Genomic DNA, 15,140 nt, shown 5'->3' with positions numbered 1-15,140 from the left:
TAGGAGGCGCAATTTGATTACTGAACTGTTATCCAACAAATCCTGAAAACAATTCAAAGTAAATTTCCCTAATATGTCTATTTTTCTATCCTGCCAGAAGGGTTGCTAATGAATTTGCTGCTTGAATGCACAGACAGATTGGGAACTATAACTGTGCTGGCCTGGGCAACATGGCACTGGCACCAAAAACCTATTTGTACCCATGCAAAGTTCTCTCTAGAGTATGTCTCTCATCCAGAGGTGATTTTCCAATAAAATCAGCCTCGATTATTGCAAGCGCAGGAGCAATCCCTGAGGGAGTATATCAGGCAATTCAATACTAGGAAATGTTGTACTAGGCAAAATTAACCTTGTAGCAGTGTTATTTCCTGAAACATTATCTAGCTTTTGCCTTTCTTTCGTATTCATTGATCCTAAATGACTGGAATTTTTTTCTACTTCTCTCACTTAGCAGAAGCTCATCATTTTTTGTATTTGTATTTAAAAAAACATAAATGCTCGGAAGACACCTATCTTTCTTTTATTTCACTTACTGGTTGCCAAAGTAAAGGACTGTTTGCTGTATGGCAGGCATGTTTTTGGGGTATATCAAAGGTGATACCAAGGATAACCTTTACTCAGTCCTATTTTCATGACCATGCAAGACAGAGGAACTCTACTAGATATATTACCATGAGGCCATAACCCACAAAGAACAAGGAAACGTCATCCCCTCTCACACCCAGGAGAAGTAGGACAAATGCCAGTGGAACTAGTGGAGTTTTGCAGTTGAAAAGAGAGCAGACATAGGCCCATAGATTTCGAAGACACAGTTCAAAGCCTCAGTTAAATGCCACTGCATCATAACTTTATCCACTGCCTCGTACCAAGCTCTCCAAGGGAGGGATCTGCATCTGGAGAGTGCCAGAACCTAAATAAACCATACAGTCATAAACATACTCTAACACTACTTACAGTTTTGCTCTGGTTATTTACCTTCCAGCAACACAAAAATGGTATAACAGTGAAGTTCAGGGTTATGAGATCTAAAGGCTGTTTCCTATGCTGGATTCAGCCAGCTGTACTGAAACCAGTAACACAGGTTCTCCCAATTATATTAGGATCAGGACTTTTCTTCAGTTTTCCTAGCATTTGTTGACTGGTTGCAATATCTTAATCGCTCAGAGGCAATTTTTAAAAGCATTAATATAAAAAAGATCAAGAGTAGTTAGAAAATAGTTGTTACTTGATGCAACGCCCAAAGCAAACACTTAGAACAACGGTTTGAATAAATGCTAAGTAACTTAAAAATAATAACCAAGAAAAAATTATAAAATCTAAAATGATCAAAACCACAGGATAAGTGAGAGAGATAAATGGGTATTCCTTTGATCAACAGTAGATACACACTAAAACTGGAAAAAAAATATTGACCTTAACTAACTTTTTTTCCCATCAAAAAGAGTCAGGCAAAATAAGGTTTTGTTTGGCTCAAACTTTCATTTTTTCACAACTTTTAAAAAGGGACCTAAATTTAATCTTGACAAGCTGCATCACAATGAAGGTGTAAAAATGTTTTGAAAAATAACAAAAGTGACCCAGTTAAAATGAAAGTACTTTTTTTTTTTCCCCGCAGCTGCAAGACTCAAGACATATTTTACACAAATGCATGATTAGCCTCGATCAACTGGCATACACATCTCTGTAAATAGAAATACACAAAAGATAAGGTTTCCCTAGCTGTCTGAAGTTGTGTGATGGCCACTGAGCACCGTGCCTGCCTTGGCAGCCGAGGGGCACCTCGTGGCTGGATACAGCCAGCGGTGCTTGATATCGATGGTGTGCACTCAGATTTGTAAGAGATTAGATGAATGAGCTCTCAGAGTCTGTTCATCTCATTGTCTTGTAAGCAAACACTGTACGCTGCACAGGCCGTGTGGTAATTTAACCATCTACTATAAATTGCACAATCAAGTCGGAAGCATTTCACTATAAAAGTGCACTGCGACCATTTGAAAAACGTGTGTTCTCTCTAGGTACTTGTTCTGGTGGTAGCTGAATACCTTAATAAAGCACAAACTATTTTATATTTCAGGACTTAGCCAATGTGACTCATTTGTACAGTTTTAAGTCCAAACAAACTGCTAGTCAACTAAATTATAACTTATTACCACAGGCTACAGACTTTTAATACATTCTGTGGTTGGAACAGGACTGATTTACTGCTTTGGGCCCTGCCAGTAGTTATCATGCATCATTTCCCTAGAAATAAAAATAGCCCTACTGTGGTTATCCTTTGGACTGATAAAAATTTATCTAACAAGATGTGTCAGAGGAACAAATTCAGAAAATAAAGGTAAAATATTAAATAGACTTATTATTTTATGTCTAAAGTACTACATCTTCCAGCTGCTGTGATGACTTTGGAATAAAGCAAAAGGTACTGCAAAAAGGAAAAAAGATCTAAAGGAGCAATTGAGCTCTGATAAAACCACATGGGGATAGCTGAATTGTCAGAGCTTTGCAAGAGTCAAAATTTACATAAAAATCAGTATTTAGGGATTAATGCAGTATCATCAAAAAAGATTTAATATGTGCGTTTCTTTGCAAACAGTTTAAAAGCGGGTGTTCTATAATCCATTTCCAACACTAACCTTTAACTTATGAGAGTGAAGTAATCCTTTGCAACATTTCTAGAGTTCACATTCTGCTGAGGAAAGGCAGCCTCCCCCCAAATAAAGCTCACTGGAAATCAGCAGCAGCATGTGTGCACTGGTTTAACAGTGACACCCCAGGTGCTGACCCTGCTGTGAGCTCTGCACGCCTGTACAGACTTTACCACGGGGCCCAGCTTGCACAGCCAGTGGCATGTGGGGGATTCTGTGAAATTTTGGAGGGACTTTATTGCTGGTGCAATAAAACTGATCCCACTGACCAAACTCTGCACCTGTGCAGATGCTAAAGTGGACAGACTAGGAGGATCAGGGGCTAAAGCACATTGTCTATAATTGCCTGTAAGAGGGTTTTTTCCTGGATTTCTGCTGGGGATTTGAGTGCTTTTGCATGCTAGACTTAAAGTATTAAAACATAAATATGAATGGGTTTCTTTGAGAAATGAATATGGGCAGGCAGTTTAGGCACTAAGTTATAATGGATTTTTAGAACTAATTGAATTGGTGCAGTCTGATTTAGTAGTTCACCAGAAACAGTCTGAGGAGAAACACTGGGAAGGAAGGTTTAGAAGCAAAGATGACAAGGTGGCCATGTGGAAATTGCTTGGGAGTTTTACTAAGAATCAGTCTTAGCAGGTTTGGGGTTTTTGTTTCTTTAAGAGTGGTTTGAGACCTTTAGCAAATGCCCTTTAGGCACCTGTGGTCCATAGATGCCTATGTATACATGTATGTACATGGAACCATAGAATAATTTGGGTTGGAGAGGACTTTTTAAAGGTCAGCTGGTCCAAACCCTCTGCACTGAGCAGGGACATCTTCAACTAGATCAGGTTGCTCTGAGCCCCCTCCAACCTGACCTTGAGTGTTTCCAGGGATGGGGCACCTACAGCCTCTCTGGGCAACCTGTGCCAGTGTTTCAACACCCTCATTATAAAAAACTTTTTCCTTACATCCAATTTAAATTGACCCTCCTTCACATATAGTATATGTACATATGGCCATCCTCCCATACAATTATCCATGAATGGGAGGTTTTTTTAACCTAGACATGACACACTTTTTTTCACCTCTTTTTAAATACAGGACAGGAGATACCCTGCAGTGGAAGAGCTGAGCGTGTGTGCCAATAGCACTCTGTCCCTTTCGTACCTCTACTGGGTACAAGTGTCTGATCTGACAGGCTAAAAACAAACCAACTTCCAGACCTGTCCCACTGGCCTGCATTTTTGCCAGTGGGAGCAAAAGATCTGTTTATGGTTACTGCTATTACAGCATACATTAACTGACCCTCGGAGTCTGACCTGCTCGCCCTCCCGCTTAGTGAGTCAATAAGAAAATCCTTTGGCTCTGCATGACTTGCTTAGACCTCAGACCTTCCATGCAGAATAAGGTCTATCCAGGGAGGCAAAAACAAGGTGCCACTCCAGCTGGTAAAACAAAGACATTTCTAAAGTGCAGTCAGTAGAAACAGGCACTCCTATTCCATGTATAATCAAGGATGAAAAGGCCACGAAAAATACCACTGCGCTTTGCAAATGAGAGGTCAATTGAAATGTCAAGATATCAAATGTTAATGGATTGCATTTCCAATGATGGTTGGGACAGAAAACCATACCAAGTCAAGTCAGATGCCCTTATGAGGAGAAGATGAATTTTATGGCAGGAAAAGACAATAAACACCAGAAATCTTGCTGGTTAACAAACTTGTGGCTGATGGAAAACAAATATATTTTGAAAATATAAAAAGCAGCAGGATTTTAACACAAGCTGTAATCCCAAAACATGTATCTGGAAGTCATTAGAACTACAGCAAATTTAAGCATATGCAGGTGTTTGGGGAAATGCCATATACTTTCTATTGAAGATTTTAAAAGGGACTATAAAAGAAGGGAGTATAAAGGACACTCAAGGAAGGCAATGTTTTCTTCCCTGAAGCAAGAAGTCACTTCCAATATTCCTACAGTTCTACAGAATTTCATGGACTACATGACTACACCTTTAAAAGCATTCATTTTCCATTTAAAAAGTCTACTTTATTTCTTACAAAACCCTTGTATTTCAAGGTGTTGGATGACATCAGTTTTAGCCAAATCATTCTTTCACCTGTCTACATTTTCCCAAGAAATCCATTTGGCCATTTTCATAAAGGACTGTAATCTGAGACATTTGTTTAGAATGACATTATATCCAGCCCTTAGTCAGAAGGGCATTGCCATGCAAAGAACTCATCTCTTCATAAGGAAAATATGAAAAGAACCTGTTTATCTTCCTAACCACTGTCTCTATCCAACTAGTAGACATTTCTCAACTGCAGAGGGACTTGTCTTGTGTCTGTATTAGCTCACTGGTGGGCTCACGCAGTTGGAGGGAAATCAGCATTATTAGTGGCTTTTGAGTAGGAAGAATCCTTGGTTTATACAACAGAGGGATGTAATATGAGGAATGAAGAACAGTGACTAATCATTTGCTTTTCTGTGCAACAAAAACTTCTTGGGCAGATTCCAGCGAATAAATGAGGAATAAAACAAAAAAAAGGCAGTATTTTTTCACTATGGTGCTCAATGCCACACAATTTGGTTGACCCTCAGTCCACGTTTATGTACAGGCTGCCAAGTGTATTTTTACTTGAGAGTGTGGACTAACCCTGACTGGACCTAGATATGAGAGGATCCTGCAGCTCAACCCACTGGTAAAAGACAAGTGATGGGGTCCAAGTCAAGAGGAACATGATTCCTCTAGGCTTTATGCTGATGTGGGCTCTCATTGTCTACACAAGTCTGGAAAAAAATCTGGGAAGAGTGATCATCAATTGGGTTCCAGAACAAAGTTAGTATGGGTTTTTAATGATATCACTGTTCTCCCCCTCTTCCATCAAATCACAGGGTATATAAAAGATTAATTCCTCTGAATGCATCCTAATTCAAAACCATTTCTCATGCAACAATTCTTTAGAAATCATAAACCCTTCACAGAGTGAAATTGTTTAAGTCATGTTACCTCTTTCAGACTCAGGGATAGGAGCAGCATGATAAGGACCAGTAAGTAAGTAAGAAAGCATCTAGGGCTTTACCTACAGGAAATTCCTTTTCTACCACAGACTCTCAATGTAAATGTGGATAAAACCATGGGAGAAAGCAAGTGCTCCTTACATAACAAGGGCAGAAGAGCATAAATAAGGTAAATATAATGGATCCTGCAGTTATGGGGGCTACCTTGGTGCCACATACAGACAGAAGAGGGTCTTTTGAAAAAGTTAACTGCACTATTTCTACCAAAAAAAATCAGTTCTGCAGACACAGAGACTTCTTAGCTATTTACTGTGTGCTTATTTATAGCAATATTATGTCAGATGATGCTACCAATACATAAAGATGAGTTCTGTGGATGTCTTGAGCCTTGCAGTGCTCTAAGCAACATGGAATTGAGACCAAGACTTCTGAAGGAGCCAAGTGCCACTTGCACCTACTTTGGCCATCAGGAAGTTCACACCAGTTAGCCTAAGCACCAACAGACACTTGTACATTAAGAAACCAGCTGCTTGGCTGCTTTACTGAACTGTAAAAAGAAAACTTCCTTGTTTGTTTCCCTTCATAAGTGGTTAGTGCTGGAGGGATTAAAGAGAACATAAAAGAACAGTAAACTTCCTACCAAACATTATACCAGCAACATTAATAAACTGAGCAATGAATAGTAAAAAGACCATTTCTACAGAAATCTTCATCATGCTTCTGAACTAATATGTTAAATGGTGCCACTATTAGGCTCTGTCCAACAACTTTTTATAAACTATAGTACTTAAAAGGGAGTAATTTCTGCTTCCAGTTTTGGGACACAAGAACTATGTCAGCATAATGTAAAAACAAGGACTTTTTTATGCTAATGACAACTGCGAATATTTTATATGTATATATTTATATATGTAAAAAAATATATATTGTAGCAGATGTCAAGTGCAGTTAGATTCAACTCTACTTATTAGTGCATGGCTTTTAGCCAAAAGCAATTCACATTTGCAGAAGTGTACTATCACATATGTCTTAATAACAAAAATGTGTTTTTAAAAATGTATGTGATAAGTCACATATGGTAGAAGGAATCTGTACAGCTTTCAGCCCTTATGACAATGGAAGCTACTAACTTTATTTTACATACTGAGGAACATTAAAATTCAAGTGAAATTCTCCTTGACATTTGAGAGCTACAAAAGCAGTGACTAAAAGCTAGCCAAGTCTGAGCTGTACTAAGTGTGGCTGTGATGCTTATATAAATGCAATCCATGGCTACTACTGCTATCTTAAAGACACTAATTTTTCTTTTGCCCTGAGAGCTAATATTTTAGCATAAAATCCTAATTGTATACAGGTACCATAAATAGTTACATGTCACTGGAAAAACTAGGCAGATTTTTCAGCTACTTTGTTATACAGAGTGTAATTAATATGTATAATGGATTCCCTAGGGTACTAATTGAAGCTGCCACCATGAACATAGTCAAAGAGAAGTTAAACAACCAGTTGGGAGAAACATGACAGGGTGAAACACACACATGTAGGTGGAAAGAGCAAGACTGTCCATCTGGCCTTCTTCCATTTCAAAATGTTACACTTACTCAAGTTGTGTAAAAAATTATTTAACCTAAATCACCCTTTCCCCCAAACTCCCAAATCTTTCTGGTGGATTAATTGGGCATCAGTGTCATATGCATGCTGTTTAAAAACTGCAACGCTCGATGTGTCTGTTATATAGGGGGAAATTCAATTCACTTGAGTAATTCTTGAGAATTTGACTCAGAATATATAAAAAAGTGAATGAATGATAAATGATTATTTTGGAGTTGTTCCCCATGACTTTCATCACCTTGCAACTCCTGGATCCTGTATAATGTGAGGTGAGAACACAGCTCATTTCACTCTCTATTAAACAACCACCAGCTAACAATGACTTTAATTCAGCTTGCTCTGAATTTGAACTAGCCCTATAGGCAACAAAGGTCCCTTGTCTTATTACAAGTTTCATGTGCTATCAGGTCTCTGTTGGATCCTACTTCTAATTTTTATCAAACTGAATGAAACATAAAGAGAGAGTGATTTATGGTCATCTGACATATTGCCTAATCACTCCAAGGAGTGTTCACACACATTTTGTGTTCGCTTTATAAGGTGTAAATGACTATACATGATGGAAGCCAAGTGAGAAGTAGGACTGCATTCTTCTGTTATGTGTGCTAAAACACAGTGATCTGAGTCTCTCAGTGCATGTTCTTACAAACACAAACCCACTCCAGTCCAAAAGTCAGTATGATTAGCCAACTACTACCAAAATTACAACATTTCCTCTGTCTGTAACAGGAACATGCAGTTACTGGGACTGAGTTAGACTGCTATGATCACCTACTGCAGCTAAAAATATGTGTTTTTATTGGTACGTAAGAGCCCATTAGGGCTGGAGTATTTATTATTTAAACAGAATAACTGATGCTGGTAGCTTTAACTGAAAATGCCTTTTCTCAAAGAGCCAGGACATCTATATAGCAACTTTCTTAATTCAGTGATATATGGTTGAGTATTGCCGCTAGTGGCCTAAGATTTAAGAACTTCTCATAAAACGCCCTTGAAATTGCTCCCTGGTAGCTTGCTCATCCTTCACAGAGCCCTGCTGTAAAGAGCAGAACCATACATGTGTGTATGGTGTGAGAGAGCTGCACACAGAGAGTGAGAAAGAGCCCTTAATCAACAGGATGGCAAAGCCTTGATACATAGGTGCAAAATTATTCCCATATGTCTAGAAATTATTTGGCACATTCCTAGTGATTTCCCCCCTGTCAGACCTTCTAGAGGATTGCAATTAAAAATCATAATCTTTTTAGCATGTACAACCCCCCCCAAGGCTAGGAGCACTATGTATTGAGTATGATTGTGATTATTTGGCAGCTATTCATAGACAACACATTAATTTATGGAAACTGGATGAAACTTGGGGAGTGCAATCATTAGGGACACATGAGAAATCAAAAGCTTTCCTCAATGATACTGACTTTTTTTATTGCTATGATTAGGGGCAACATGAACTCTATTTTCTCCTTCATCACCCTTCTCATTGTCCTAGTCTTTTCAGTCATTGTATTAAACAACGGCATTAAACTTGCATTTTCAAATGGATATAAAAATAACTTACTTTACAGGAATGTTTCTCAATTTCGTCTTTTCAGCAGCCTGCAAAAAGAAGAGGGGTGGGGGAAACAAAACATTAAGTGGCACACCAAAGCCCAGCCAAGCCACAAACATCAACCCGTGGAAACTCTTCAGCAGCGCACACCCCACAGCTGGGGAGAGGGCTGTTCTGAGAGACAGTGCCCAGGGTTTGAAATGCTCCTGCCCCAGCTTGTGATACCAGTGTGGTTTGTTTATTTTTAATGGCCAGGAGTGGAACTGCTCATTCAGAGCTATTACTTCATTTCCCGCTCTGAGGTCTGGCCCCGTTGTCACAAGCTATCTGTCCCTATCTGGAGCAAGAACAACAACAGGAAAAATAAAGGGAAGAACGGACTCCATTTCCAAAACAGTTTTTATTCACCAGCAACAGAAAAGGGCAAGGAATGACCAAATGTTCAGATCAATTTCCTCTTGTGAAACCTTTGAGAAAACACACTCCAAATCATCTAAATGAGTAAATCTTTGGGCCTCTCGGCCTGCACCACCTCAGACATGGAGCCTGGTTCCAGTTTATTGCTGAACCCATTGATCTGTGTACAGTCCATTTATCATTCATGAAAAGAGCCAGTGATCTTCACAGTATATTAGAAGAAACAACTCAGATCATCTGTCAACGGCCCTCTTATTTCTGTTTCCCTCTCCACGGGGATTTCATCTCCTTCGATTCTTCTTGAATTAAAATGTTGCTAAGCAACACAGCTGGGGGCACCGATGGCAGAGCCGCGCCAGTCTATCACACTGGTTAAGCTGCTCGAGACGTTAGTGGAGACTTTTTCTTTTAATGCTTCTGTGACATAATTACATAATCTGAACCGACCTTGCATCCCGCCCTGGTTTTGTTCAGACTAGGTAAATAACATTTTAAAGGAAGAGGGCTGGAAATACCACTATCAGATAAACTAGTGTTGTCGTATCCTTTTGGAGAATTCCTCCTAGTGTTTGCAGAACCAGACTGTAATAGATTTAAACGTGGAAAGCAGTCAGATGGTTAGTGAGATTACAAGCATGGAGAGTGGTGAAAGGCAGAATTAAGACAACTGATCCATAAACCTATTATAGGAAGGAGAGTTTTAGTTCCTAATTACCTTTAGAGATATTTTTATGCAGCTTACCAAGAATTAAAAGAAGGGTTTTGGTGAGGAACTTTAACCTCTGCTATGCTTAGGGATGGAAATAAAATGGTTTCTACACAGCACCTGCTAATATTAGTGGTTCTGAAAAATGCTCACATAAGCCTTGACAAATTAAATCCTTTATGAAAACTGATGAACTTTTGAAACCACTGGGACCATTTGAAACTGGGTTCCAAATTTTCCCAGAATGAGTTTTCCTTTGGGCTCTGTGATGGGGCTGGTTTTTGAAAATACCTGCTGTTTTGGCACTTTTGCCTCCAAGGATAGCAAAGGCAAAATCCATGTTTAAATCCATGGAAATCCCTGTTAATGAGCTTAAAATTTGGGAGAAAGAATGAGAGCTTATGAGAGCTTGGATGGGGCAACAGCAACCCTCCAGGCTGACTCCCAGCATGCTAAGAAAAATGTGTTTGTTTCATTTGGATTATATTTTCCATCTAAAGAATAAATCAATGAATGCATGATAGGAATCAATTATATCAATTGTACAGTAGGGGTGCTAAATAAAACACTTCAACCTCAGGAAATGCTAAACTTCAGATTGCACAAGTGTTACAGACCCAAACCTAATTATGCTGTCTCAAACAAGCCCATGATGAAATGAGGTCCCTGCCTCAATAGTGAGATATGTGAATTTTGTCTCCTTCCAATAATTCTCTCCCAAATCTCCCTTTTTCAGCGGCCAATCGCAAATGCAGAGTCAGAAGCATGTTGTTAAGAAACTTTTGAAGTAATAAACTACATGTAATGACACACAAATGCTTCATTTTAAATGGATTAAAACACATCAAAAGTGGCATTTCAGTTTCCCAAGCCTCCCACTAAATGCCAAGTTGCAGTTCCATCCTGCAGGAAACTAAAATTATTTTTAAAGCTCATAAACATCCTTCCACAATGTCAGAAGTTCTTTTTGACTTTATGGTGGTATTTTGCTTGACTATATACCAAATAGCTGGACTATAACAATTCTGAGTTCAAGCATGTGAAACTTGCATCTAAATCAATTTTTTTCCCCCTGAATTATTCAAAAACCACTACACAAAACCTGGTATCAAAATAGAGCAGAAGAAGAGAAAACAGAAGAGTAGAGAGTGTCTAGGATCACAAGTAAATAATGATAATGCAGTTGGTTTAATACGAAATACAGCAGAAGATATTCTGGAGAGCATGTGCGTGATGGTGTGAACTAAAGTGTTTACATGAAAGATTAAAGAAGATGAAGATATTTCAACGAGTGAGAACTGTCAATGTCAAAGTCATAGAATATTAAAGAGCAGAGTCTAAACTGGATGTTTGATTTTTGACCACTTAGCTACGTCGATGGCAACTGTTTACATTGAAAGAAATGGAGCAGCTTTAGAAAGTAAAAAATTATAGATATATTTTATTTTCTTGAACCATGGACATTCTAGCATGCATCTTTCCTTAGATTTTTAAATGGAGAATTTCCACATTTTCTTTCTTTTGTTATGAGGAAAAGGTACTTTCCTAACTCTTAAGAAAAGGCACATGCTTGAGGGGGAGTGTCCTCCACACACACGGTTGCCTATACAAAACCGAAAGAACATTGCAAATGCTCAGGTTAATCTACATGCCAGCCTAGTTTAATGTTGGATCATTAGGCAACTGGTCATTTCCTATTACAAATGATTCACTTTGCCTCCGAGTGGGATCGTGGTGATGTTAAACACAGCACAGAACACATCAGGGATTCCATGTGAGAAAGAAATCCAGGATCTGTCCTTCTGCTTTTATTTGTCTTGTAGGTGTTGCTCATTCATTTTTCAAAGCATATTTGTTGTGATATCATGAGCATGCCCAGTGGCGGAAGATAAAGGAAGGCAAAATCAAAGTGACATTGAGCAACTCTACACATTAAGCTTTGATGCAGAAACATATTGTTTGAAAATATTTGGTGTGCAGCAGGTCTGTCAATTAGAGCTAATTATTTTTCTCTGATCAGGAAGAATGCAATCTTGTTTTAGGCAGGTTTCTTTGAAATGTACGTCTTTTATATAACTTCATTATAGGAAAATACTTCTTCCAAATTACTTCTTTTCTGGGCTGCTTAGCTATTGACTCAAATTGTCTGTGTTGAGTAGTTCTCTGTGCTTTGATAATTAACTTTTGATCATTACTGAATTTAGCAGCTCTAGTCAGATGTGTTCATAGCCATCCTCCTCAACTATTTCAGTGTTCATCGCCTTTAATCTTTGAACAAAATGATCTCATTGAGTCTCCATCATCCTCGCTACTCAGTTAATAATTCCTGTTTCTCATCTTCAAGACCGAGTTTGATTTGTTTTAGACTTGATGCAAGCTTTTGATTATTAATTTAAGATATTTCAAAGACAAACATGTTTTAAGAGTTATTTTTTTAATCTTATATTTTTTTTATCTAGGTCTTTACAAGTAAGAAACTGGTTTTAACTTTGCAATGATTCCTAAACTTCGTGTATTAAAAGCACCATCTAGAAACAGAGCAGGTAGGAGGTCCCTAAACCATGATATATGTGCCCTGAGTGAGAGATGATGTTGCAAAAGATTGGAATGAATTTGGACTGGTATAATGTAATATTCAATGGGTGTTAGGAGAATTACATCATGGGACCTTTGCTAATTTTGAGCTTGAAAACATGCATTAAAATAATTTAGGATGATTAGAAAATGAAAGCCAGTGTGAACTAGACAATCATTCTACTTTAATTTGTAATTTTCTTCTGATTTTTTTTAACAATTATGGCCTCTCCATAATTGTGCTTCTGCTCTCTGAGACCTTATTTCAACAGCTGACTCCAGTGTTGAATAAGAAGGAAGAAGATGAAAATACATGGAAAGCAGTAATACACAGAGAATATTTGCCCAGGGATGTTTTACTGTGATTTTTGTAGCTGTGAATGACTCCTACCTCTACACCTGATTTTGGTGCTAGTTGTTTTACCATTAGTTGAGAAACCAGCTACACTGTGCTTTCCTGTGCTTTCTGCAGCATCGATTTACCCATAAACTTATTTTGTTAGCAGGTATTTAATTATTACACAAAAGACTAAACATGGGAATAAGCAAAAACTGCTTACAGATTGTGCACAAGGACTATAAAGTGAGAAAAATCATGCTTTTCCTCATTCCTATCAATTAGCAGACTGGCTTTTGGATAGAATGAACCAGAAAAAGTACTCCAGTCAGCACAACTTTCCTACATCACAAAGCTCTGATGAGAACGAACTGATAAGAGGATGGTTCAAAAATAAAAAAGTTGGAATCTGCAAAAGGCAAATTATATTACAAGGGAAGTGTCTGCTATCCAAAGAAAAAAGTATTTTCCACTGCACAATTGAAAATCCAGGATTTTCATGGAAAATTGTTTGATTTTGAGAAATTGAGATTAGATGAAAAATTTTTTTAAGAATGTCTCCTCACCCTCTTAATCCAGAGGCACTGATCAGCCACCTAAGGCAATTGCTGAGCCTCAAGGTGTGTCTTAGGGCCAGACAAATAACACTTCCTGCCACTGAATGTGTTGGCGGAAGGAAGGCCTTCATGCTTCAACTTCTTCCCTTTTCCCATGCTGCAAATCTAACTCAGGTTTATCTCCCAGTTTCTAACCAGCTCTGCTTGGGTGAATAGCCAAGTGACTCTACACAAGGAAGTTTACAACCCACCATGCTGTTCTCCTGTCCTGGAGGTATAGAAGAGACTCCTCAGAGACTCAATTCAACAACACAATAAAAACAAAGATATTTTCCACATTAGTTGAATTATATATGTAGTTATATATCTATATATCTATATCTATATATATATCTATATATCTATATAGCTCCTTGTAGAGTATAATTTGTCTTGGAAGTTATACCGTGCTCTTATTCATACACAGCCTCATCTGTGACCCTAAGTAACAAACCCAGAACCATGACTTACCAACTCCACTGCACTGTGCTCTGATTCTGTAATTATACAGTGCTAAATACAACTTCCTGTGGAGGAGGAGAACACGGTGTGTAGCAAACAAACCATCCAGGATTGTGCTGAGAATCAGAGAGCCCAAACCCAAGGGCTGACGGATCAGTATGTGTATTAAATACGTGTGTTGTGTTCCTTATTTTTTTCCTTCTTTACTTGTTTGGTTACACTCTCCTCTACCTGTCCCCTAATGTCAACAGAGGAGATTGTATTTCCTTCTTACTAATTGCCTTTGACATGAAGTTGGCAACCTTGTATTTGGGATTCTGTGTGTGATGTTTCGATTCTGTCTCACCTCGAGGACAAAAAGCCCAACAACACTGTATCCAGGACCAAAAATAACGGAGAAGATACTCTCCTTCTCATGTTATAATTTTAGAAAATGAGTATTTTTCCTTCAGAAGTCAAATACGTGGGATGGATCAGCTAAAATCCATTTTTTTGAAATATCAAGTCACCAAGCATGTGGTACCCACAAATCAGAACGGTTCATTGAACTCTCGCTGTGTGTGAACCACAGAGAGCTCCTCATCTTTGCTTTGAGCAATGCAGTAACCTTCATGGCTTCACAGAGAGATGCTCAGGAATACTTGAAACACTGGAAATTTCATTTCAATTGTTGCAGTGGAGGTTGGGCAAAATGAAAAATAGAGTTTAAGTGACCAAATCTAGAACAGTCTGTCTGTGGTTTAGGAGTCACCTTCATCCTTGATGTAAGCAAAATGCTTTTAATTGAGCAACACCACAGATATATTTGGGTTTCTGTCAGCATTTTTTCCCAAATCCCTGTTTTCCATCAGGCCAATGGTGGAAATCAAACTAAGGAAGTGTGCAATGAGAGATCCTAACCAATGTCTCATGAAGTAGATTTAAATGCTCCCACAATACTATTTGATTTGGTCATTGCAGAGTTCTATGGCAGAGAACAGCACTCCTGGCTAGAGCTTGGCCTGATTTTTCATAAGAATTGTTTTATTTGGAAAACAATGATACATCCCTCGTGACAGAAGAAGTTGGGAAAATAGTACTAGATGGTCCATGTTTAAGAAAAAAAAAAATTGAAATTCTGGTCTGAAACATCATTTCCTAGTAAATAATTGGTTACAAATTGATTACAAATGACCAAGGCTTAGTGGATGATAATCCTATTGTGAAAATATAAAGGATCTAGCTGGGAATAA

At 38.3% G+C, this 15,140-nt stretch overlaps 1 protein-coding gene across 7 annotated transcripts in view; it reads right to left on the bottom strand.

Annotated features, from left to right (window-relative positions):
* Positions 1-15,140, bottom strand: part of AFF2 (AF4/FMR2 family member 2) — a 336,322-nt gene that overhangs the window by 73,180 nt on the left and 248,002 nt on the right. For all 7 annotated transcript variants that reach the window (XM_027690474.1, XM_027690479.1, XM_027690477.1 and 4 more), the window contains one exon: positions 8,826-8,863. In XM_027690474.1, the coding sequence (XP_027546275.1) occupies positions 8,826-8,863 (38 nt within the window). The remainder of the gene's footprint in view (positions 1-8,825; positions 8,864-15,140) is intronic.

This window comes from Neopelma chrysocephalum, unplaced genomic scaffold, assembly GCF_003984885.1.
Source record: "Neopelma chrysocephalum unplaced genomic scaffold, ASM398488v2 Primary Assembly neopelma1_81, whole genome shotgun sequence".
Classification (NCBI taxonomy): Eukaryota; Metazoa; Chordata; class Aves; order Passeriformes; family Pipridae; genus Neopelma; species Neopelma chrysocephalum.
Note: the sequence above shows the minus strand (reverse complement) of the source record. Positions and strands in the feature narration are given on the sequence as shown.